Below are 26,284 nucleotides of genomic sequence, written 5' to 3'. Positions count from 1 at the left end.
TTATACTTCGGCCATGTGCTGTTTTTATAAGTATCTCACTTGAAACATGTCCTTTAAGTTCAATTTGTTAGTATTGATGTTTATAATATATTTTCCTCCATCTTCTATTATTCTGTTCGACAGTTGGAGGCCTTATCTACTGGACCTAACAAATTGTCTAGTTCGACTACAGTGTCAATTACGCTGATTGACATTAATGACAATAAGCCAAAGTTCACAAAACAAAACTACGAATTCAAAGTATCTGAAGCAGTCTCTAAGTTACCACATGTCATCGATACCATTGAGGTAAGGTTTTCTTACTCATAAATGCCTTCCATTTTGTGTCAAATTGTGAGTTTGTAGTTGATATGTGTTTTTATGTATGTATGTATGTATATATTTATGTATGTATGTACGTATGTATGTATGTATGTACGTATGTATGTATGTATGTATGTATGTATGTATGTATGTATGTATGTATGTATGTATGTATGTATGTATGTATATTATATATATATATATATATATATATATATATATATATATATATATATATATTGTTCGTGAGAAATTAATATACATGGATCAGGTAGAGTGCTTGACAATTAAGGAGCGTGAATTATATTTATTATACTTATTTCGCCACCCCGAAGAAGCCATTGCACACCAGAAACAAATTTGTTGGCGATCATCTCTTTTTTTTTTAAAGGTGAGATAATAAATATAATATATATATGTATATATATTTAAGTATATGTGTGTGTTTATATGTATGTATGTATGTATGTATGTATGTATGTATGTATGTATGTATGTATGTATGTATGTATGTGTGTGTGTATGAGTGTATATTCAGTCAAAGACCCGGACTCAGCTTGCATATAATAGTCTTTGTGTGTGAGGGGGGGGGGGGGGTGCATTCATTTTTGTAAGAAATAGAATCATGAGGAATTAAATTACAGTAGTTAATCTAAGTGACAGGTAGTTGGAAAACAAAACAATACGTCAACTGTGTATCAAAACTGCCCTTTCTTTAATCAGTATTAATTTGTGTGTTGACCTAAGAAAACATACCAAATGTTGCTCTCCATGGAATTTGAGTTGATGTTAGTTTTTCAAATTGCAATCACAGGGTGGGGTTCCTGACGTCCCACAGTGGGCAGGGAGGTACTTACTATGTCTTCTATTCCCCTGTATCTGTTTTCCAACATGCTTTCTGTCTTCGTCTTGGAATGAGATTTCTTGGTTTGGTCCTGGTCCTGGCCGGATACCCTGGCTGAGAGGGAAACAGTCAAATGTATAGTTAGTTTTGGGAGATATTTTTTTCCTTGTAAAACATCTCTCTGTTATGTACTGTATTATGTTTTGTTTACGTATTATATATGATTTGTAAACATTTGTGTGTATTCCTCTTAGTGGGGACCTGTGTTTGTGTATGGATGAAACTTTTGGGTGATCTCTAACCAAGTACTTTGATAGTGTGCTCTTGGAATCTACATCTGTTTCTTATTTGAACCAATTCCCCTTTATCTCACCTTTTCTTGGGTGCTTTAATTGTAATTCTAGAACTTTTTACTATCCCATTTGCTTCCTTTTTACTGGCGCTGATATGACCTTGTTCGACAAATGGATGATGCCAAGTCTGCAAAGATAGATCATCATCAAGCCCTACTGCAACCTCCTCGTGGTGTCGAACGGTAACAGGTCAAGCTGGCCAACTGCAGAGGGCGACAAGAATAGGCAATGGCAAACCATTCTTGTAACTTTGCCGAGTTAACTGCATGAATAAGTCCAAAAAGTTAAACGGTGACAGCGTAGAGGGGAGCATGTTTTCACGGAAGACTGCTGCCTCGCTCGGTTGGGAGCGTGATGTTCGTCAGGTCACACCGAACCGTCAGCCAGTTACTAGGCGAAATAAATTTAACACATGTGACAAAACCAAAATTGGGACATGGAATGTCAGGACCTGTGCCCAAAAAGGAAAACTAAACAACATTCTAAAAGAAATGAAACGGCTCCAAATAAATATTCTTGGCCTGGCAGAGATGAGATGGAAAGAGCAGGGAACCATGTCAAAACAAGAAAACAACACGACATATAAGATCATATGGAGTGGTGGAACCTCTTTCCAAAAAGGAGTAGGGATGATCTTAGACCAACAATCAACCAAATTTTACAAAGGGCACGTAGCAATCTCAGACAGAGTTTTGCTGGTTAAGCTAAGAGGACCTGTAGTTGACACCAATATTATTCAAGTTTATGCACCAACAGAAGAGGCGACAGATGCAGATATGACAGAGTTTTACCATTTACTAGACAAAGCAAAACGAATGTGTAAATCACAAGAAGTCCTTATGGTAATGGGGGACCTAAATGCTAAGATTGGCAGAGGCAGAGATGGTGACATAATCGGACCACATGGACTCGGAGACAGAAATGAACGAGGAAACATCTGGGCAGATTGGTGTAGAACAAATAAATTAATGATTTCAAACACCTGGTTTCAACAACACCCAAGAAGAACCTGGACATGGCAATCACCAGGGGACAGAGCAAGGAACCAGATAGACTTTATAGCAGTATCATCAAGATTCAGAAATGGCATATTAAATTGCAAAACCTACCCAGGCGCCGATGTAGACAGTGACCATGTCCCAGTTGTTTGTACAGTAAGGATAAAGTTTAAAGCTATTCAGAGAACAGCTGGTAGAATAAAGAGGGATTACAGGTTATGCAAAGACAATGGTATACAAACAAAAATGAGAGAAGAATTTGAAAATGCACTCATGATACAAAGCCAAAGTGAACCTGATAACGAAAAATGTGAAAAACAATTTGATATATTCCAAAAGTGTGTCAAAGCAACTGCAGAAAAGCATTTACCAATAACTCAAATAAACAGCAAAAAGGAATGGATGACAAATGAAATTCTAAACCTATTTGAAGAAAGACGAAAATGCAACAGAGGGTCTGCAGACCCAGAATACCAAACATTGAACAACCACATTAAATCCAAATGCATCGAGGCACACGAGAACTATCTAGACTGGAAATGCTGCGAAATCGAAAGAGAATACAAACCCAACCCCCAACAAGCTCACCAAAGAATAAAAGAACTATCAGGGAAAAGGAAAAGCAAAGCAGCAGGAAGTTGTATCCAAAACAAACAAGGGGAACTGCTATTTGAAGAACAACATATAGAAAGCCGATGGGTAGAATACATAGGCGAACTGTACAATGATCCAAATAGAAATGAACCACCACTGAAATTCAAAGAACCATTAAGCGGACCAAACATCACCAAAAGTGAAATTGAACATGCCATGGAACGAATGAGGGATGGTAAAGCAACAGGCCCTGATGAAATATCTGTAGAGGTATTAAAAAGCCTAGGAGATCTAGCAATTGATGAACTTCACATATTATTCAACAATATATACAACACTGGGAAAATTCCAGAAGATCTCTGTAACTCTATTTTCATAGCAATACCAAAGAAATCAGGTGCAGTCAGATGCGAAAATTTTAGAACTATAAGTTTATTAAGCCACATCAACAAAATACTGTTGCGTATAATTATCAACAGGCTAAGGAATAAGATTAACCCCGAAATCGCAGAAGAACAATATGGATTCCAACCTGACAGAGGGACAAGGAACGCAATATACCTCCTCCGTGTTTTAAGTGAAAGAGCTATACAGGTTCAGACCCCACTATACCTCTGTTTTGTCGACTACAAAAAAGCTTTTGATAGAGTACGCCACGAAGAAATACTAAAACAACTGCACTTCATTGGCGCTGATGAGAAAGACCTCAGACTCATGCAAACATTATACTACACCCAGCAGGCATCTATCAAAATCGGAAACTCTACAGGAAATTCCATTCCTATTAAGAAAGGAGTCCGTCAAGGGTGTGTTGCCTCACCAGATCTATACCAAGAAACAATCATGAGGGGCATAACTAATATGGAGGGAATAAAAGTAGGAGGTCACAACATAAATAATATAAGATACGCAGACGATACGGTACTCATTGCAACATCAGAAATCCAACTTCAAAAGATTGTTGACAAAGTGGTAGTAGATAGTGAAGCCAAGGGAATGGAATTGAATATCACCAAAACGGAATGCATGGTAATACAGAAAAACCCCGAAAACAACAACACCTGCAATATAACGATTCACGGAGAGCAACTTACCAACGTAGAAAGTTTTAAATACCTAGGTTCAATAGTGACAACAGATGGAAGATGTAACCGAGACATACGAGCAAGAATAACTCAAGCCAAACAGGCCTTCATGGACCTGGGAAACATTTTGAAAAACAAACAGATGTCGTTCGGGATTAGATTCCGAGTCTTGAAGTGCTACGTGTGGCCAATCTTGTTATACGGATGCGAAAGCTGGACTACAAATGCAGAAACACAAAAGAATATTGAAGCTTTTGAAATGTGGTGCTTGAGAAGGATGCAGAGAATATCGTATACTGCACATAAAACGAACGAAGAAGTGCTAAAACAAACATACCAACAAAGGAAACTAATGCCCTTAATAGCGGATCGACAACTATCCTTTTTTGGGAAAGATAAAAATGAATACCTGGCAAGTTGTGGAAAAATACCAGGTAAACGCGCCCGGAGGAGACAAAGAAAAACACTCATAGACCAACTGAAGGGCTTCACCAACCTAACAATCCAAGAGCTGTTTGAAAAAGCAAGAGACAGGGAGGAATGGAGAGAGATAATTCATGCAGTATCCAAAGCCTGGACCAGGCATGGAACCTAGAAGAAGAAGAAGAAATGACCTTAATGTGTTGCAAGCGCTGTAAAACCCTTTTAAAAAATTGCAATCATTCATGATCATAATGGTTTTTAGATTTTGTCAATACCTTCACTACTTTTTTAGATATGGTTAGTTAAAGGTAGCTGGGTACAAAAACATTATTTTGAAAAAATCCGCTTTGAAGTTAAAACAAAATAATTTAAATGTAATCAACATAAAAATAACAGATTCATCAGCATGAAATCATTTTTTAAAAAGTATGCACGCGCACAGCAGCTAATGGTGTAGGAGAGATAACGCCGAAAGTAATGAGACCAAACATGCTGAACTTTTTGTGCCAATTTATAGGTCAAATTAGATCGGAAAAATGCAGTTTTTAGTCAAATTTTACGCAGATTTCGAAGCAATCTCCTCTACTTGCCCATTAAAAATATTTTAAAATATAAAGACACAACATACAAAAGAAAGCTTTTGGAGATGAAAGTTAATGGTTTAATTATCGTTTTTTTTTTAATTTCATTTTGGCCACAGAATGCCATTGTTACCTTTATAACCCGCTAGCTCGAAACTAGATTCAGCGACATTTTGTCTGTTTTCCTAGACAAGCACACATTTTTTATTGTATGTTTTTCACTTGTCTTCTATACTTTATGTCCACCAAACACATGTGTTTATGCTTTTCATGTATTAAGACAGATATAATATTAACTATTCTTTATGGTCGCATCTATACTGCTAATGAAAAGGTTAATTACCTGGTTGTCACTAAGACATTACTTTTGTATTGTGTACATCAGAAATTGAGCTTGTTGTCATGGAATAACATTCTTCAATTTTTTTCAACATGTGTACATGCTTGATCTATAAATCCGTCCCCTGGTTCACCCATCGCCATTCGCGCACTGAAAGAAACGTCTGAGAACACTTATCTCCTAAACAAATTTTAAATATCACTAAAAACGCAATCAGCGTTCATTTAACTCACCTTTCAACACATTGAATGTATTTGATAAGTGATTTGGTAAGGTCACATGATATATATGTGCCCATCCTTAATGAAAATATGGGCATACTGCATACTGGCAAATTGATATTAAAAGTCTGGGCCCTAAGAATAATGACTTGCGTAGCAAATATTTTGTTTCATCAGAAAAACGACGAAACAGACCTATTTTCATTGGGCACTCATGGTTTATAAAATAAGGTCGATTAATAATCAATGAAATTGGGATTTTAGTAACCCTTTTTATTTTTTTTATTTTTTGCTTTGTTGCTTTGGTTTTTCAATAACTGTTTTTCTTTTGTTTTTTTTCCTTTTTTTTTGATACAAAAATAAATATGGAGTTTGGGACTATCATTTGTTTAAAGCTTGAACGTTTGAGAGAATATTAAAGTTAATTTATAATCGTTTTGACAATAATCCTTACTGTCGATCTAACCTAAATGTTTTATGAGCATCATTTAAGTCTTGCAACAGAGAAACCATTCATGCTTATTTTTTTCTAGGCTACTGATGACGATTCAGGAGAGAATGGAAGGATTACCTTCAGTCTGGAAGGTGGCAATGCAAACAAGTATGTATGAGCATTTCTCTTAATGTTGGAAACGTTATAGGAATTGCTTTTTAAAAATATTTTTTTCCCAATTGACTAGAGTCAATGAAAAGTTTTTCTTTTAATGATGAAAATTAAAATGACGAACACAAAGTCACTGGAGTCGGGATTTTTACCTGAGAGGTGAAAAAAATAGCTAGTTATGAGCACAATCTTTTGTTGTTATTTATTTAATTATTGAATAAGCGTATAGTACTTAATTTATTTTTCAACATTATTTATTCACTTTCAAAAAATAACAACCATGTTTTTTTTAAATATTTGCTTACGTACGAAAGAACCATTAAATATGATAGTAGCATAGAGAACTAATTTTTTATTTCATTTTTTTTTTTGCCATGCATATTAATCCCTCCCTGAAATCTTTAAAATGATTAACCCAGCCTATTTTCAGCCACTGCAAAATGTGTGGTCAATTTTGCTTACACCATTTTCAGCTTTTCATTATTTGCTTTTTTGTATTTTGAAATTTTTTATTATAAAGGTTATATAAGGATTATGGTCATGATGTTATTTTTATTTAAGATGAAATTTTACAGCTTGGTTTGAGTCTGTGTTTGCTTTCTTATGGCGTTGTCAAAAATTGGTCTGTGAATCTGAAACATGAAATGAGATTTATTTCGAGCTTTCATTGGTAGATTTATTGATTCCATAAATACTGATTAGCATTGTACGTAAACCATTTGCATTTGAATCAGAACGGCGGGATTTGAACACAAGAGAGGAGGTTTATTTGAAATTTAACTGCATTGTTCAGTTCAGGAAGATGTCACCTAAGTGAATCGAAATGATTTGTTAAAGTTAAACTGGAGAGGTGACTCAAGAGTTCACTTATGTTAAAGTTGAATTGCAATGGATTGAATTAGGGACCAAAACCAGACAACATTATCAGATAGTCAGTGAGCCCATTCGGTAGTGAATGTTTTCTTGGTTACAGAAACGTGTAGCGTCAGAGCCTCTCTACAGAATGGATTATTGTCTTATATTTAGAACCATTTTGTAGCAGTGTATATCACAACAAGCATGAAGAAAAGTCTGAAATCTTGAGGTGTGAATACTATGGGCTGTTGATATAAACAAAAGGTATTTCACACATCCAGTCTTTCATTCAACGTGGCTAATGACAATATGTTTTTTTAAAGGTTTGTTTAGATTTATTTTTGTTTATTATTTTTTTCATTTTTCTTCAAAGTATCGAATTTTTAAAAAAATAATTAAAAAGATTTGTTTTGCCCTTTCAAGTGTGTATGAAACGGTGCCAGACAAGCAAGAAAGAAAAATACAAGAAAAAAAAACATCTCGCCGTTTCATATACACACTTGTTCAGATCTTTTTCTTACACCGCTGCCTGCTCCCTAATTTCTCACCATGGATTTTGAAAGCTAAAAAAAAAAAAAAATGACAGTCTGTTCTTGGTTTTTATTAAGGAGAGCTATTGCCTCTCTTTGAAGTGAAAAGTCATGAATTTTAATTTTCGTGGAGGCGTTGGAAATGTTTCTTGTGACTCCAAAGTTTCAAAGACTTTGTCTCATATAGTTTAATCACAAGCGTACTTTAAAAATAGAGGTGCATCAGTTGTTTTTTGTTGAAAGTGGCAAAAATCTGAAACGAAACTGTTTTGAAACAATCAATTTGAGGGCTAGCTCTACAATGAGAAGGGCTTTAATATTTATTTTTGCATGATCGAAACGTTTATTATAGATATTATTCATTTTCCCCAAAGTATATAACATTTTCACCTTTTTTTCTTATTGATTTTGTTTTTACTTATTTACCTTTGCTTCAATATATTCCCAATACGTTACATGAATTGCTCAGACTTTTTTTCATATTTTTCTTTGCTTTTCTTAACATATTTTCTGCCATTTGATCAGGGATGATCTGGACGAAGATCATTGGAGGAATAAGTAAATATGTTACCACCTGTGTATTGTTGAATGTCACATCTCGTTGTAGTTAATTAAGTGTTCATTGTATCGACAGGTGCTAGTCTAGGCTGTATCACATTAGAAAAAAGGAAAAAGTTGTAAATGTTAAAGTTTTTAGTCATTTAATGAGGGTATATATCGATCTTTATAGTTAATATTTATTTAAAAGTGTTTTATAATTTGTTTGTTATTAAAGCAAGAGATTAATTTCATTGAAAATAAGTTGAAATTGTGCATTATCCTAAAAGTTATCTTTTATTGAGCATGATCTTTAACTTGTAAAAAAAAGCCTCGGTATCTTCAGTTGAATCAGTAGCTTGAAAGATTTTTTTTTTAAAATGCCAAAGGATTTTTTCTTGAAGAAATTGACTGTATAAACCATTAATCGTTTTTTTTTTTACAGTTCCGTCACCATTTAATGTTGATTAAAACTATGTTGTGACCCACCTCTTAGAAGCGGTTTAAAGTCATAATCAAATCCCATTGATTAAAACAAAAGGTTTTTCTGACATGAGTAAAAATCATTGATCTATCTTTTCAGACATTTATATTTGTGAAATTCCAATAAATTTAATTCTTTTCTTTCTTAAAATGTCCATGCTAATATAAGTATACTTTATTATTACGCTAAATGATAATGCCCAAAATGAAAAAAATGTGTTTCATGTACATCTTATAATAAGTCTTTATTAAAGCACAAAAAGAAGCTAAAGAATCGCGGTTTAGTTTAATGTTAAGTTCTAGCTCGTCCTCCTTTTGATGGATTAGATTAATGATAGATTACACACCGATTTGGTAAGCAGATAAAATATCAATTTATATTGTGGCCCTAGGGCGCAATTAGTTCCATATTCATTTTGGCAATTGAATATTGCTTCATGGAGGTGTGTCACCTTTGAAAAGTGTAGAGGAAAAATAACATTCATCACACTGTTCATAATGTGATAATACTAATAAAAACCCATTCCAAAATAACTGATACATGTTTTTATAGTTCTTACTCATTTCGTGTAATGTAATCTTTCTGACAATGATGTTGTTTTTTATCAAGAATAGAAATACCCAAAGATAATGGTGATATTGATGATGTTTTTATCTTCTTCTTCTTCTTCTTCTTCTTCTTCTTCTTCTTCTTCTTCTTCTTCTTCTTCTTCTTCTTCTTCTTCTTCTTCTTCTTCTTCTTCTTCTTCTTCTTCTTCATCTTCTTTTACTCCCCTCCTCCTCTTCTCGTTTTCCATCATTAGCACCAGCATCCTTGATGCTAAACCAATTTTACAACAAAATAGATGATAATATTTATTTACTTTGTAGATTAGGAATCGTTGCCGGTGTGGATTGTTATGCTACCGTTGTATCAGATACTCTTATATACTCTAAAAATGACACCTTACCGTGTGATCATATCACAACAAAGGAAATGTATTGGTGGATGGATCAACATACCAATCTTTTTCTCAATCTATTATTACACAACATACAGAACTTGATTCTTCCCCATGAAAGCGCAAAGGCCACCAGCAACAATGGCACAAATTTGTTGTCGGGACAAATTAATTTCATGAATAATTTAATTTTATTCAAAACCAATTGACAATATAGAGCCTAGTGAAAGATTCTTTATGGAAGGAATTTGATAAGTAATGAAAATGTCATAGACTGTGACTTTGTCATATATTATGCATTGTTTGATATATCATTTTAAGTATTGTATTTTGTTTAGTGATTTATTTTGTTAACAAGAGTATTGGTACCCATCTAATTTTGATCAAACAGAAGCATTAAAAACTTAACCTTAACTAGAACATGAACGAAACCCGATCCCAAGTGTTATTGAAATAGATAGCATGATCATGGAATGTTATATATATATGATACATGGTATGGTACCCTTTTCCGTAACCGGGATATCATTTGAATAAATAATGTTAGTAGTTGCCTTATGCACTAAACTTGATCAATAAGCCTCATCCCCACTGTGATGATATAAGAGCTTGTTTGTCGTTTAACTAGCTTTTTGTTATTTAGATGCTTAATGATAGACTGTGGATATCTAGAACATGTCAGTGACATATCTGAATAATACTATTTTGTTGTAGATTTCATATAATGAAAGAAACATGTCTTTATTATTTAAGATTTGTGTCTAGGGTTTTGATTTGTTTCGCTAAATAGTTGTTAAATCATGCACGCTAAAGGGAGATATAAAAATGCTCTCTAGACGAACTTGAAGCGTGCAGGATTCCAGCTTTCGCGTATGTATTACCTGTAAAATATTTTATGTTGTCCCTATTGATCATTCGTCATCAACTCAGGAGATGTTGAACATTTGATCTTGGAATATGTGACCCACTGTGTCCATACAGTATATGTCGGATTGAACTCTATATGTCGGATTGAACTCGGAGAAAAAATGAATTTAAAGCCAAAATAATAAGAATTATAGGGAAGTTTCAGTGGTCAAGTTGCGAAACTAAACTCAATCTCCCCGATGGGGGGATCTTTTTCAATTTCAATTTGATAAGTTAAAAGCTTAAATTTCAATTGTTAGTATTAGGTTCATGACACATGGTCACATAATTGATTTTGTAATTATTTCCATCTTTACTCGTTTGAGGTTGGAAATTCATTCTTTGCTATATATTTTTAATGTATTTATTTATTTGATAAATTTGTTTATTTATTGTATTTATTCGTTAATTTTTTTTATTTAATTCATATATTTATCCCTTCATATTTATTTATTTACTTATTTGTCTAAGTTATTTTGTATGTTTTTTACATTGTGATTTGTCATTTTGATGTTGTCTGCTTAATTTGAAGACAAGACAGCAACATTTGCCTGCTTTACTTTGCAATTAAATAATAGTACATCATTGGCGATCAGTCATAAGTCGTAGTAGCCTATATTTGATAATCTTTCTGCTCTTTCTTTTACCTTCCAGAGTGGCAAATATTTTTCCATTTGTAATTAGTATCACATGAATAATTGGCCATTTTGCTTTATTTCCATGCAATCGTGAAGAAATGTATATCTGTAAGTTTTTTTATTATACTTAGATATTGTCTATAAGATTCAACTTAATAAAATAATTGGTGAGGTATGATTTCCTCTAATTATTAATTTTCCCTGTCTGTGTTTAATAATTACTGATTGCCGTCCAACCTTTTGTTTCTCTAATTCGCGAAGCTATGAAGTCTTTGAATAATGGACTTAATTTTCTTTATTATAATACCCCGAGTATTACAATGACATGTGTGATTCAGTGAGACATTTAGTCACCTGTCGATATCAGAAGTTATAGATAAAGAATGTTCTTGCAAATTTTGCATGTTATAATTCATCAGCAAGGAAATGTGCATGTTTAGATGTCATGTAACAGAATGAAAATATAGTTATGTCAAAATTAATAGCAAATAACGCGAATAATGACTTCAACTCACTCTCCAACATCCATAATAAGTTTGCGATTACATATTTTTACACTAAAGCATCTTGTGCACTTATGGTCTGTTTAATTCTGTTGTGATAGAGAAGAATCATTAATTGGTGTCTACAGATTTCCTTCTTCTCTCTTGACCTCGAGTAGTCATTGTATAAAAAAGCTTCATTGTTTGGTCTGTTCGACCTGGTACAAAGTACTTTGCGATAGATTAATGTGCTATCTTTAGGGTAGCAGACAATTGCTATCACCCGTTCAAAGATACAAAAGCCCGGATTACCTCCAGTTCCATGGGGCTTTATTTTGGCTCTGGGTAACCACTACTATAACAATAACGTGTACATTACAAGATATGTATTACACCAGGTTCAATTCCAAGACCATCCAGTAGGAATTATTTTTTGTCATAAAATAAATTGTTAACAAGATTTATTTTTTAGTTTGTGCTTATTTCTCTTTATTAACCCCCCCCCCCCCACCCCTCTAAGAATATATTCATTTTATACCACAATATTTGAATAAAAGGCTAATTGTGCTCATTCACCATTTTCATTTTGATATCAGTTTGATAGCCCCACTGTCCAATTGTGACAGTTTGAAGAAGACCAATCACTCAATGTCAATTCGTGTAATGTTTGTTCTAACACCCAATCACTGAAGACAGATATTAACCTAAATGTCATGTCTGAAATAGAATGTCAGAAGAATGATATAATATTTACTCACTTGTAGACTACACGTATTTAACACGTTTTGTAGCAGGTTTAGTAAGTTCGCCAATGTATGTATTGTGGTTAAGTCTCTCTCTCTCTCTCTCTCTCTCTCTCTCTCTCTCTCTCTCTCTCTCTCTCTCTCCTCTCTCTCTCTCCTCTCTCTCTCTCTCCTCTCTCTCTTAGTCAGTAAGGTTGCAAGGTTAGATCCACGTGGAAGCACTGCGATTATTTCTCATGGGTTATAAAGACTATCACTCAGTGCAGTCAAATCTGACTCAGTAGCGGATAGTTAGTTGATGACGTTTTGTCAAATTATGAATTCTCTCTTGACCTCGAGTAGTCATTGTATAAAAAAGCTACATTGTTTGGTCTGTTCGACCTGGTACAAAGTACTTTGCGATAGATTAATGTGCTATCTTTAGGGTAGCAGACAATTGCTATCACCCGTTCAAAGATACAAAAGCCCGGATTACCTCCAGTTCCATGGGGCTTTATTTTGGCTCTGGGTAACCACTACTATAACAATAACGTGTACATTACAAGATATGTATTACACCAGGTTCAATTCCAAGACCATCCAGTAGGAATTATTTTTTGTCATAAAATAAATTGTTAACAAGATTTATTTTTTTGTTTGGGCTTATTTCTCTTTATTAACCCCCCCCCCCCCCCACCCCTCTAAGAATATATTCATTTTATACCACAATATTTGAATAAAAGGCTAATTGTGCTCATTCACCATTTTCATTTTGATATCAGTTTGATAGCCCCACTGTCCAATTGTGACAGTTTGAAGAAGACCAATCACTCAATGTCAATTCGTGTAATGTTTGTTCTAACACCCAATCACTGAAGACAGATATTAACCTAAATGTCATGTCTGAAATAGAATGTCAGAAGAATGATATAATATTTACTCACTTGTAGACTACACGTATTTAACACGTTTTGTAGCAGGTTTAGTAAGTTCGCCAATGTATGTATTGTGGTTAAGTCTCTCTCTCTCTCTCTCTCTCTCTCTCCTCTCTCTCTCTCTCTCTCTCTCTCTCCTCTCTCTCTCTCTCTCTCTCTCTCTCTCTCTCTCTCTCTCTCCTTAGTCAGTAAGGTTGCAAGTTTAGATCCACGTGGAAGCACTGCGATTATTTCTCATGGGTTATAAAGACTATCACTCAGTGCAGTCAAATCTGACTCAGTAGCGGATAGTTAGTTGATGACGTTTTGTCAAATTATGAATTCTCTCTTGACCTCGAGTAGTCATTGTATAAAAAAGCTACATTGTTTGGTCTGTTCGACCTGGTACAAAGTACTTTGCGATAGATTAATGTGCTATCTTTAGGGTAGCAGACAATTGCTATCACCCGTTCAAAGATACAAAAGCCCGGATTACCTCCAGTTCCATGGGGCTTTATTTTGGCTCTGGGTAACCACTACTATAACAATAACGTGTACATTACAAGATATGTATTACACCAGGTTCAATTCCAAGACCATCCAGTAGGAATTATTTTTTGTCATAAAATAAATTGTTAACAAGATTTATTTTTTAGTTTGTGCTTATTTCTCTTTATTAACCCCCCCCCCCCCCCCCCCACCCCTCTAAGAATATATTCATTTTATACCACAATATTTGAATAAAAGGCTAATTGTGCTCATTCACCATTTTCATTTTGATATCAGTTTGATAGCCCCACTGTCCAATTGTGACAGTTTGAAGAAGACCAATCACTCAATGTCAATTCGTGTAATGTTTGTTCTAACACCCAATCACTGAAGACAGATATTAACCTAAATGTCATGTCTGAAATAGAATGTCAGAAGAATGATATAATATTTACTCACTTGTAGACTACACGTATTTAACACGTTTTGTAGCAGGTTTAGTAAGTTCGCCAATGTATGTATTGTGGTTAAGTCTCTCTCTCTCTCTCTCTCTCTCTCTCCTCCTCTCCTCTCTCTCTCTCCTCTCTCTCTCTCTCTCTCTCTCTCTCTCTCTCTCTCTCTTAGTCAGTAAGGTTGCAAGTTTAGATCCACGTGGAAGCACTGCGATTATTTCTCATGGGTTATAAAGACTATCACTCAGTGCAGTCAAATCTGACTCAGTAGCGGATAGTTAGTTGATGACGTTTTGTCAAATTATGAATTCTCCAATTATTCTTTTGATTATAAAATGCAGATCCTACCGTTTTCACCAAGAGAGCTGTAAAAGCAACTTGATTCGGGTATCATTGCATAGCTGTTTCTGCTTATAGGAAAAACAATAAGATAATATGACGTCATGCGATAGTAAAATTTAACACTAACTGTAAAGCGTTAAAATGCCATGACGTCATGCTACAGTAATATTTAACCCTGACTGTAAAAGGTTAAAAGACCATGTCATCGTAATATAGGAAAATTGAATCCTGACTGTAAATTAGTGTAAAGAGTTTAAAGGCCAAAAATGCATTTTGAAGAGTGCCAAAATAGATCTTTCTATATTTTAAATAATATAATTCATATGAATAAATTAACGACTTATGGAACGAGTATGTTTTCGTTGTTTATAAATTAATGTATTTCACCACCTTAAAAAATTACTATTTCAGCATTTAGAAATGTGTCTCCCTGCACGATTATTTTATTATTATTATTTCCTAGATTAAGATTGGTGTCTCGGTGTACATATCAGAACTATTTCTATTATTTTGATCATTATTGTGTTGTGGTGAAAGGTATATAATTGATTACTATTTCATTTTTCTTCTTATACCCTTTGTCCAGGACAAACGAATGAACGAACCAACACACACACACACACATACACACACACACACACACACACACACACACACATATATATATATATATGGCAGAGTTTATAAGGTATTGCACTTCCAACAAGAATACACAGATTTGAACCCGGCTGTCATCATTTCGTTTTTCTTTGTGCAAGAAATTTAATTCCTATTACACTGTGCCTAGGTTATCTCAGTTTCTCTCGATATCGACCATAAAGAGAAATTACCACCACCAAGGATTAATAAGTAGTCCTCGAGAGCCATTCTGCTCATGGAGCTGGAATTTATCCTGGTTTCTAGAGCGTGAAATGGACAATATCAAATGTTTGCTACCATTTGGATAGGACACTAGTCTATTGCAAAGTACTTTCTGCCAGATCTAACATACCTAGCTACCTAATCACTGCTGGGTGGACAGGGTGGTCAGAAAAAAAATCTTCACTCGTGATCGATCTCAGTTCCTTTGTGTGTGAGGTGAGTGCTCTACTAATTGTGCTATTGGGACCCCCGAGGAGTAATAAAGGGAATTTTATTCTATTTATTAATTACATCCTTGTTTTACAAAAGGTATCAACTTGTCTACCAAACACTCACGAAACGCATTTTTTACATCATAGATCTATCGATTAGATTGACCCCAACTTGTCAAAAATTTCTAATGGATGATGTACAATGTTATTAAGCGGCAATATTTAACCCAAGACATTGTCACAACTAGGTGTATACATTCATTTTGCGTCTCTAATGAAATAATAGTTTAATCCTTATGAACATAATTATAAACATTAAACAATTATTATATTTTTAACTTGCATTTTTTTTTCCAATTACTTTTTTGATAACAAGTTTCGTTCTTAATTTGTTACAAGGTTGAGAATTGAAATTAGCTTTTGTATTACAGAATTGCGAGTCATAATTAGTTATAATCATACATATAACCATTAACTATTAAATATTTTGTTAACAATCTAAGACATATTTCTCTTATGTTATAATTTGATATGCATTGTATAATCTGCATCTATATTTTTTTAAACAAAAACAGTATTTAATGTTATGTATTTATAGATATGACATACCTATTTACTTTTATATCCTTATATTCCTTTGAATTATTTGTTTGAGCAGATGTCCCTAGAGGGTGACAGTTTTCACATATTAATTTATTTATTTATTTATCTATCATCCATTAATTTTACCATTGAGTTTCTTATTGTTAAGTTAGATGTGTCAGGAAAAGATTTATAGCAATCATTAAAATTTAGAAAAAAAATTATAAATAATTTTTTAAAACATATTTTATTCTAATGTAATTTTTGCCGATTGTCTTAAAATTGTGGACATTTTGCTTTGCTTCAAATTAATATCCTTCTTCCAACGCACAAATACGTTCACGCTGCCTTCTTCAATTCTTTTTTTTTTTAAGTTAAAAAGAAGTTAAAGAGATAAATATGTAAACTGCCTTATTATAATTATTCGAAATGCTATCTTTGTAACTTGATTTTTTTTTCATTATCATTGATCGAATGAGCAATTTTTGTGTCTCCGTGTATTTACTTATCAGCATTATTTTAGTGAATTAGATGTCTAAAACGAAAGTACAATTAAAGCTATCAAAATGACTTAATTGAAAAAAAAATAATTACATATTATATTCTCAAACTATTTTCCTGAGCTTCTCTGATTTTGATATTTTGTTTGATTGTTTTAGTGTGTATGTGTACATTTGTACAAGGAGTTTTAAAAATAGATGCGTAATGTAGAACAAACAAATATACTAGAGAGCGCAAAAATTGCTCAAAGAAGTGTTGTATGGGGAAAAAAGTGTTGACTATTTTTACTGCTATTAAACTCAGTCCTTATTCGCCTTTGCTCAGGTTCGACATTAACCCAAGGACAGGGGTGTTGGAACTTGTGAGCAGAGTGGACTTTGAAAAGACTCCTCTCTATGTTTTCTTGGTGTATGCCGCAGACAATGGTCAAGATGGACAAACTAGCCAGGTGTGAAATTTGAATAACACTCACGTAGTATGAAAATAGATAGATGATTGGATGGATAGGTAGATAGATTGATTGATTGGTTGATAGATGGGTGGATATATAGATAGATAGGTTGATAGGTAGATATATAGATAGACAGACAGACAGACTGACTGACTGACTGACTTACTTACTTACTGACAGACAGATAGAAGGAAAGGGAATGAGAGAGGTAGGTGGAGAATGAGTAGAGAGGGGAGGAGAGAGAGAGAGAGAGAGAGAGAGAGAGAGAGAGGTAGGTATGGGTCATAACAGTAGAAGTGAGTGAAAATTGTGGAGATTAATAGTCAGAGGAGAGATGGAAGGAGAGAAATGGGTGGAGAGAGAGGGAGAAAAAAGGGGGAGAGAGGATTGAAGAAGTGTGGAGAGATAGAGAAGGGGGGGGGGAGGGAAAAGATTCAAATGATTGCGTAATCATTGGTTCATTTGTCCAGGTGCAAGTGACAGTTGAAGTGGAAAATTATAATGACCTGTACCCAGAATTTGAACAACCCTTCTACCTGACATCCGTAAATGAAGACCAGCTGACATTCCTTACGCCTATCAACATCAAGGTGAGTTGCTGGCGTCTTTGAATTCATCTCATCATCATCATCATTATCATCATAATCATCATCGTCGTCGTCGTCGTCGTCACTATTATCATTATCACCAGCACCAGTATCAATATCATCATCATCATCATCATCATCACTACCAACAACAACAACCTGGCTTAGGTCTTTTGTCCTCCCATAGTGGGCAGGGAGGCACATGCTGTGTCTTCTATCCTCTTATCTGTTTTCCAACTTGCTCTCTGTCTTTGTCTTGGAACGAGTTTACTTGGTTCTCTAATGACCTTGGGGGGTCCCGATGTTACTTTCGAACTGCGTCTGTTTTGTGGCCCCGTATATCCTTGGTTGTATCTTTGTGTTGCTGAGGAGAAATCGGATTATTCGGAGCTCGTCTTCGTCTACTATGTCTGTTAATATCTCCAAAAGTTTTCCTCTGTCGACCGTATCAAAGGCTGCGGACATATCGATTCCGGTTATTGTTATGGATATGTTTTCTTTGAGTGCCTTTGCTGCCAACCATTTATGTGTCCATACAACGTCCAATGTGCTTCGGTCTTGGCGAAACCCGCTTTGGCTATGTGATAGATATTTTTCTATTTTCGGTCTAATTCTGTTGAGGACAATAGTTGACAGTGTTTTTCTTATGGTATTCAGTAATTTTATTGGGCGCAGGTTGTTTACAGGTCCCCCAAGGAGATAGTCTGAGCCCGATTCTGTTCACAATATACTTAGAACACGCTCTGAAAGAAGTTCGAAAAGTCATTCCAAAACCAACGACTCATATTGAGAATGCAATCCCTAGAGAAATGCAGATGATGTCGATTTTATTGGATCAACACCAGCAAATATAGACATCATACAAAATACCCTCATGAAATATAACCTCCAAGTCAATGCCAATAAAACCGAATTTACAACAATATCGAGGAACAAAGAGGAATGGAAAAGAACAAAGAAAGTCGGCTCACTAATTGGAGACACCGAGGATGTACAAAGAAGAAAACAGCTATCAAACGCCACACTCAGTAAACTCACCAATGTATGGATTAGAGGTGACAAAATAAAGAGAAAAACCAAACTGAAACTGTACCGTGCTCTTGTAAATCCGGTACTTCTGTATAACTGCAGCACTTGGGCGTTGACAAAATCCGAAGAAGAACATCTGGATGCCTTCCATCGCACACAGCTAAGAAGGGTACTGGACATCAAATACCCAAAAAAGATCTCAAATGAATCACTCTATAAGATCACAAAAGAAAGACCAATCTCCCTTGACATTTTACAACAACGATGGCAACTTTTCGGTCACATACTACGCAGGGACAAAAACATACCAGCTAACCAAGCCATGTCGGGATACTTCCAAAAACACGGGAACCTTTTCAGAGGAAGACCGATCACAACACTCCCTGTGATCCTAAACAAAAACCTCACAACACTTGGACAAAGCATTAGTCTCATAAAGGCAGGGGACCTTGAAAATCTGAGAACCCTAGCAGAGGACCGGCAATATTGGAGACACCTCACACAGGAAATACTGGAAACAGCCAAGGCGACCCGATCTTTCAGTCGAGACGCGAAAGGCATCTAAGTCAAGTCAAGTCTAATGACCCTGGGCGGAATCCTTGGCCGGAAGAGAAACAATCAAATTTATAGTTATTGTTTGGGGATATGCTATCTTTTTCCTTGTAATCATCTCTCTGTTATGTACTGGTATATTATTTTGTTTTGAATATCAATATCATGATTTGTAAACATTTGGGCGTGTTCCTCTTGGATGGGACATGTGTTTGTGTCTTAATGAGACTTTTAGGTGATCTCAAACTAAGTACACTGATAGTGTGCTCTTGAAATATACTTCTGTTCTCCAGTTGAACCATTTCCCATTTATCTGACATTACTAGAATTCTTTTTATTGTAAATCTTAAATTTCTTTGAAAATACCATTTTCTTCCTTTTTTCTTTGCGTGAAATGACCTTACTGTGTCCCAAGTGCCGGAAAACCCTTAAAACGTAAAACAAACCTCAAACAACATCACCGCCGCCGCCACCACCATGGCTAATGTCATACCCATCATCATCATCATCATCATCATCATCATCATCATCATCATCATCATCATCATCATCATCATCATCACCGTCATCATCATCATCATCATCATCATCACCATAACCGTCATCATCATCATCATCATCATCATCATCATCATTATCGTCACCACTATCATTGTCATGAACATGACCCCTATCTCTTGCCTTATTGCTTTCCTATTCCAGGCCTTTGACACTGAGGAGGGCACCGGACAAATCACTTATAAAATCATTGAAGGGCAGACTGCTGATAATGCTTTTAATCTTGACCCTACGTCGGGATCTCTCACTCTCAAAAGAAACCTTAATTATGGAGAAAAAGACAAAGGAATGTAAGTCCATATTGAAAATATCTTTAGATTGAATTCTACAGAAATAGTTCGTTCTGGGTGGGGTCCTCTGACCTCCCATGATGGGCAGAAGGTCACTTGCTGTGTCTTCTATCCCCTTATGTCTGTTTTCTGTCTTTGTTTTGGAATGGGATTGCATGGTTTTGTCCTGTCTCTTGCTGGGTCCTTAGCTTAGAAGTTAACAGTCAAAAGTCTTGTCTTAGTTTTAAGAGATGATTTTTTTTTCCTTTGTAAATTATCTCTCTGGTATGTTTTGTTAGTTATGTTATCTGTTTTGGATATATTCTGTTAACATTTGAGTGTATTCCTCTTAGAGGGAGCTTGTGCTTGTGTCAGGATGAGATATTTAGGCGATCTTGTGCTCTTGGAATCTACATCTGTTCTCTATTTGAACCAATTCCCCTTCGTCTTACTTTTTCCTGGGTGCATTAATTAAAATTCTAGAACTATTTTACTATTTCAATTTCTTCCTTTTTATTTACTCTAATAGGATCTAAATGTGTTACAAACACCGTAAAACCCTTAAAAACAAACAATTTGCTTACCTCAATGCAGGTGTGAATGAGAATCTGGTTATACTTGGTAACAAATATAATGAATATCTTAGTATTTTAACGATCGCATTGCAATTGACTTTTGTTTCTCTTTTTCTATTTTGGTCTTGATTTTTTTAAATCATATTTTGGCAGATTCCCATAAGAAGGCATCAAACTGTCATACAACAATTTGTCGACCGACTCACTTCAACAACGTTTAAAATGTTGATGAATTTTTAACCAGGTGTTTTTCTTCTGTCTCCTCCCAGTTACAAGTTGAGAGTAGAAGCATCAGATAATGGCCGGCCTAATGTTCTCAAGAGTTATACAAATGTCACTATTAATGTTATTGTAAGTATTTAGTTAGTTTAATTTTTCTCTGCAGTAGTCTATAGCGAGGTTCTTGTGTGGAACCTTATTAATGTTATTGTAAGTATTTAGCTAGTTAAATTATACTTTGCATTAGTCTATAGCGAGGTTCTTGTGGTGAGCCTTTGGCAGAGATCACAAGGCACATCGTTGGCCTAAAACTTTCTGTATTTTGACACTTTAAAGCTCGCACATTTCGCAATCTTTTTAATGGATTAAAAATCTGAAAAACAACAACAACAACAAAAAAGGAAATGAAAAAAGGAACCTGTGGTTTTACCGAGCCTTATAAGATTTCTACTCACTTTATGTTTTGCCAGTGCAGTTATGTCATCGTCGATATAAAGACTCACAGTTGTGATAAGAAAATTTTAAGTATGATAACTGTTATTTCCTCTTGGTCTTTCTTTACGATATATTTTTTCTCTATCATTATGTTGCGACCATGACGCATATCTATTATTCGTTAGGTCTGTTTTGTGGGGCACCTTTGTCTGTTTTGCATGGCATTATTCAATATTGTCCATGGGGCTGTTAAAGAAGCAGACACCGTTATTTGCATGTGTAGTTTATTTGTTTATGTATTTTATTTTTTTTTTTTGCTCTCAATCATACGAGCTACTCTTGATCATTGTTTCTACAATTTGAAATGAAACTATTTGCTACCCTTTTGATGGGATGCTGCTATGAAGCAATTAATATTTTACTAGATCTAACTTTGGGAACCAGCTTATCCAATTAATGCTGGTTGTATCAGAGAGAAAAACATGCATTCGACTGTTTGTAGATTCAAGTGCAGTCCATCTTCATGAAAATTGGGTGTTCTATCAGTATAGCTTCCAAGTCCCTTTGATTATTGTGGGTTTTTTTATTGTTGACAAGCCCTGATGTTAGCAAAAATTGTAGGATCTATTAGGATCAAAAATAACAAATGATGGAAACTCAGAGAAAGATGTAAAACATAGAATATGCAAGGCAAATCAAACATTTGGAATGCTGAAGGAAATTTGGAAATCTAAAAGAAGTGCAGGCCAATACTAAACTGAAGCTGTTCAAGAGTAACGTCCTTTCAGTCCTCTTGTGTGGCAGCGAATGTTAGAAAGTAACAACCAAATTAACAAATAAATTGGAATTTATTTTTTTTAAAGGGCCTCCGAAGAATTTTAGGAATGTTTTGACCTAACAAAATAAGAAATGAAACTCTAAGAGAAAAGACAGATACAGTGAGCATAGCGGCAACTATAATGGAAATAGCTTGGACATGTTGCCAGAATGGAGGCGACTGCTCTGCCAAGAACCTGTCTCCGTTGGACGTCAGATGGCAAAAGACGGAGAGGCAGGTCTAAAGAAACTTGGAAAAGATCCACTTAAAGAGGATGACCTAAAGTGGAACAACATCAATGTCAATGCAGCCGACAGACAGAAATGGAAGACATTAGTTGAGGCCTTATGCACCCCATGGCTCGATGAGAACTAAGCAAGCAAGTCTTTGTTTGCACCAAAATATTCCAAAATTTAAATGCCGATCTTGTTCATGTATTGTATTTTCCTCAGGATCAAAACAACTTCAAACCCGTAATCGATCCCAAGTTTTACACCAATGAAGTGTCAGAATTAGTGAAACCAGGTGAGTTTGGTATTGAAGAGAAAGGAGGGGGGGGAGGGGTGGTGGTGAATCTCTCTTGACGGCCAGGAAGTCAATTCTTGCTGTTGTTCAATCAACCTACATTTATTACTCCTTTACCTTGTAGGTCTATTTCTGACTTTCTTTCGGAATGAGATGAAGAGCTGACTTTCCAAATTTTGCTAAGTCGCACTTTCATAATTCAGAGAAAACTACATTTTTTTTCCTGCTTATTTAGTAGCTTACATATAGAGCATTTATAAAGTGCATTATCCACTAGACATGCTCAAAGCGCTTTACAATGGGTCCCTGACCAACACATAACGTATAGAACGAGACATGACGTCTGTCAGGTGAAATTATAATTTTTTTTTCCAAAAGAGACAACGCTGTTCATGGCCAGGTACTCATTTTACACCTGAGTACAATAACAATGAGATAATGTGAGTAAAGAGCCTTTTCCAAGGACTCAACTATGTGCTGAGTGAGGCTCGAAACCAGGACTGTCCAATCCGAAAGTGAGTGTCATACCATTAGACCATATAACAGCGAGGATGAAACAACACACGAGCCTCCGCCTCCCAAATTATCATATCGCAAAGTCAAGAAGTGCCAAAATGGGAGAAATAAATTCAAAATCTTTTGTTCGTGTTACAGAAGGGATTCATGTTTTGTATTTTTCAGTATGAATGTGGTGTTCAAATGCTACTGTGATGATAATGTAATTGTATTTTAAACAATTTGGAATAAACATGTGTGTTTCTTTTTAAGCGATTTCTCTGTTTTTTCATTGTTCACACCCTCCTGTCAAATTTGAGCATCTTTTCTCATTATTAAGCTAACTACAAAATTCAAACTGTATTTTGTTTAGAAATGGTGGCTCTATTCAAATATGTAATAAAATGGGATTCATCATCGTCAACATTGTTATTATTATTATTATTATTATTATTATTATTATTATTATTTATTATATTATGATTATTATTATTATTATTATTATTATTATTATTATTATTATTATTATTATTATTATTATTATTATTATTATTATTATTATTATTATTATTATTATTTTTATTATTATTTTTTATTTTTATTATTATTGTTGTTGTTATGTCGTTATATTACTTTTTGCCCATTTTTTAAACATTGTTTTTGTAAGTGTTATTATTATTTAATTTTTGTAATCCCAAACATTTTTATGCTCTTTTTTTATTTGTCAAACATCTCAAAAAGTATTGTTATACAAAATATATTTCAGACACTCTGGTTGCTACAATCTTGGGCTCTGATAGAGACAAGGGAGAGTTTGGTAAAATCACTTACAGAATCTCGTCGGGTGCCTTTGACAACTTTGTCATCGATCCAAACACAGGAAGGGTCACGGTCAATGATCCACATAATTTAGATTTTGACCAGAGAAAACTCTATACGATTAAGGTATGTGACTCTTTTTGCATGCTGTTTTTAGAAGCTTTTTAACATTGTTGTGATATTATGATTGGCCTCTTTTATCCCTTTATATTAATTTTCCTCTTCTATGGCTTTTGTTCGTGAACATTTGCTTTTTTTGCTGGCCCAGCTGTGTCCTTCCCTATTGGAGAAACAGTCATATTTGAGCATATTTTTGTTATTTTTGTGAAAATGAAAAAAAAAAAAAATTATTTATTTTTCTTTTTTTTTTTTTTAATTTCTTTTTTTTCTAATCTTTTTTTTTTCTTTCATTCATTATTTCTGTAAATCATCTTTTCTTGTGCGTTTTCCATCTGATTGTCATTTTCGGCCGTGTTATCATTTCAACGTCAAGGTGAGACTTTGGATGGCTGTAGACAGCTTACAAGGGCCATTTTCTGCTAGTTTCCTGTTTAATTCTTTCGTACTATTTCTTTGAGGCATTTGATCCAATGATATATCTTTAGATTTCAACACTTCTGCTTATTACATCAAAAAACATTGCCTAAAAACATGGAAATCAATAAGATGAGGCCAGCCAAATGTGAATCCCTGTTTAAATAGCCGTCTGATTAGAACTTTGAAAAGGTACACATGTTTTTTTCATCCTTTCTGAGATTATCGTGTAATTTGGAGGTTTCCCTGATGTCAAGAATCACTGTCTTTGTCCCAAAATATCGCCACTATAAATTATACATTAACTTATAATTTTTTAACATCTACGATGTTTCAATAGATCATACTTCTTTGCAGATGGTTGCTTGCAGTTGTTACCATTCACTTCATGATTCAAAAACAGGGATTAACTCTGGCACTGTGGACTTTATGACTCTCAATCGCTTTTGTTTTTTGTTTTTTTTTCTCTTTGTTTAGATTATAGGCTCTGATGGAGGTGCCCCTCAATTATTTGACGAAGCTACATTGACTGTGGATATCAAAGATGCCAACAATAAACCCCCAGAATTCTTGGAAACCATCTATATTGCCACAGTGGATGAAGGTTTGAGGACTAAAAAATTACCTTTATTTATTTATATAGGGTTATCTATTTGACATAGGTCATGTTCTCAATTTCTCATCATTACTGATTTAAGCAAACTATAATTGATATGTTCTTTTGGTTGATTGGGGCATCATATATTTGCACAGTACAGTAGGGAATGATAATACATGGCATATCAGGACCCCCTTAGAACTACCAATATAATGATCAATTTTCTCTGCATTGGTTTGTCCCTTTTTTCCATGCACTACTGTATAATATTTTTTGTTTAGCAATATGCTTACATGGATAATATATATATATAATATATATATATATATATATATATATATATATATATATATATATATAATTTATTTTTTTTCTTTGCTTTGCTTCCTGCTAATGAGGAATTGTGGAGCAAAAACCACTGCATTTCTATTTCTTTCTTTCTGGTTATTATGCAGAGAAACCAGTGAATTTTGTCATAACGACGGTGGAAGCAAAGGACATTGACGGCAATAGTGACTTGCATTACAGCATCCAGGAAAACTCAATCAGTGCCAGGAATGGGGCGGGTAACCTGCTGACGAGCACCAATCGATACAATTACAAGGTTTGTTTATAATATATTCTTACCTACCTAGCTTATCTTCCTTGTTGACTGGGAAGTGCTCTCAAGCAACAGAAATCTGGGGGGGGGGGGGGGGGGGTGTTTGTTTGTTTTCTTTTACAGATTATGGGATTACTGACTTGTTTTTTTATATATAGATAATAATCCGCCCAGATAGTAAATGAGTTATTTATCATTTAATTACATTAGTGTGGCTATGTGGTCTAGTGGTATGACACTCACTTTCGGAACGGAAGGTCCTGAGTTCGAGCCTCGCTCGGCACATAGTTGAGTCCTTGGAAAAGGTTCTTTACTCACATTTTCTCACTGTCCTCAGGTGTGAAATGAGTGCCTGGCCGTTAACAGCGTTGTCTCTGTCCGAAAAAAATGTAATATTGGCTAACAGGCATCATGTCTTGTTCTACAT

The 26,284-nt window shown here is 34.7% G+C and overlaps 1 protein-coding gene across 1 annotated transcript in view; it reads left to right on the top strand.

The window, feature by feature from the left end:
- LOC144972755 (cadherin-87A-like) overlaps nt 1-26,284 on the top strand; it is a 79,639-nt gene that overhangs the window by 21,351 nt on the left and 32,004 nt on the right. Inside the window, exons 15-24 of the mRNA XM_078914355.1 lie at nt 124-288; nt 6,276-6,343; nt 17,118-17,241; nt 17,715-17,834; nt 20,115-20,260; nt 21,084-21,165; nt 22,738-22,810; nt 24,072-24,250; nt 25,136-25,262; nt 25,712-25,860. Coding sequence (XP_078770481.1) covers nt 124-288; nt 6,276-6,343; nt 17,118-17,241; nt 17,715-17,834; nt 20,115-20,260; nt 21,084-21,165; nt 22,738-22,810; nt 24,072-24,250; nt 25,136-25,262; nt 25,712-25,860 — 1,233 coding nt within the window. The remainder of the gene's footprint in view (nt 1-123; nt 289-6,275; nt 6,344-17,117; nt 17,242-17,714; nt 17,835-20,114; nt 20,261-21,083; nt 21,166-22,737; nt 22,811-24,071; nt 24,251-25,135; nt 25,263-25,711; nt 25,861-26,284) is intronic.

The sequence above is a fragment of the Berghia stephanieae genome, chromosome 5 (assembly GCF_034508935.2).
Source record: "Berghia stephanieae isolate SIO BIC M18660-M18661 chromosome 5, UCSD_Bste_1.3, whole genome shotgun sequence".
NCBI lineage: Eukaryota > Metazoa > Mollusca > Gastropoda > Nudibranchia > Aeolidiidae > Berghia > Berghia stephanieae.
Note: the sequence above shows the minus strand (reverse complement) of the source record. Positions and strands in the feature narration are given on the sequence as shown.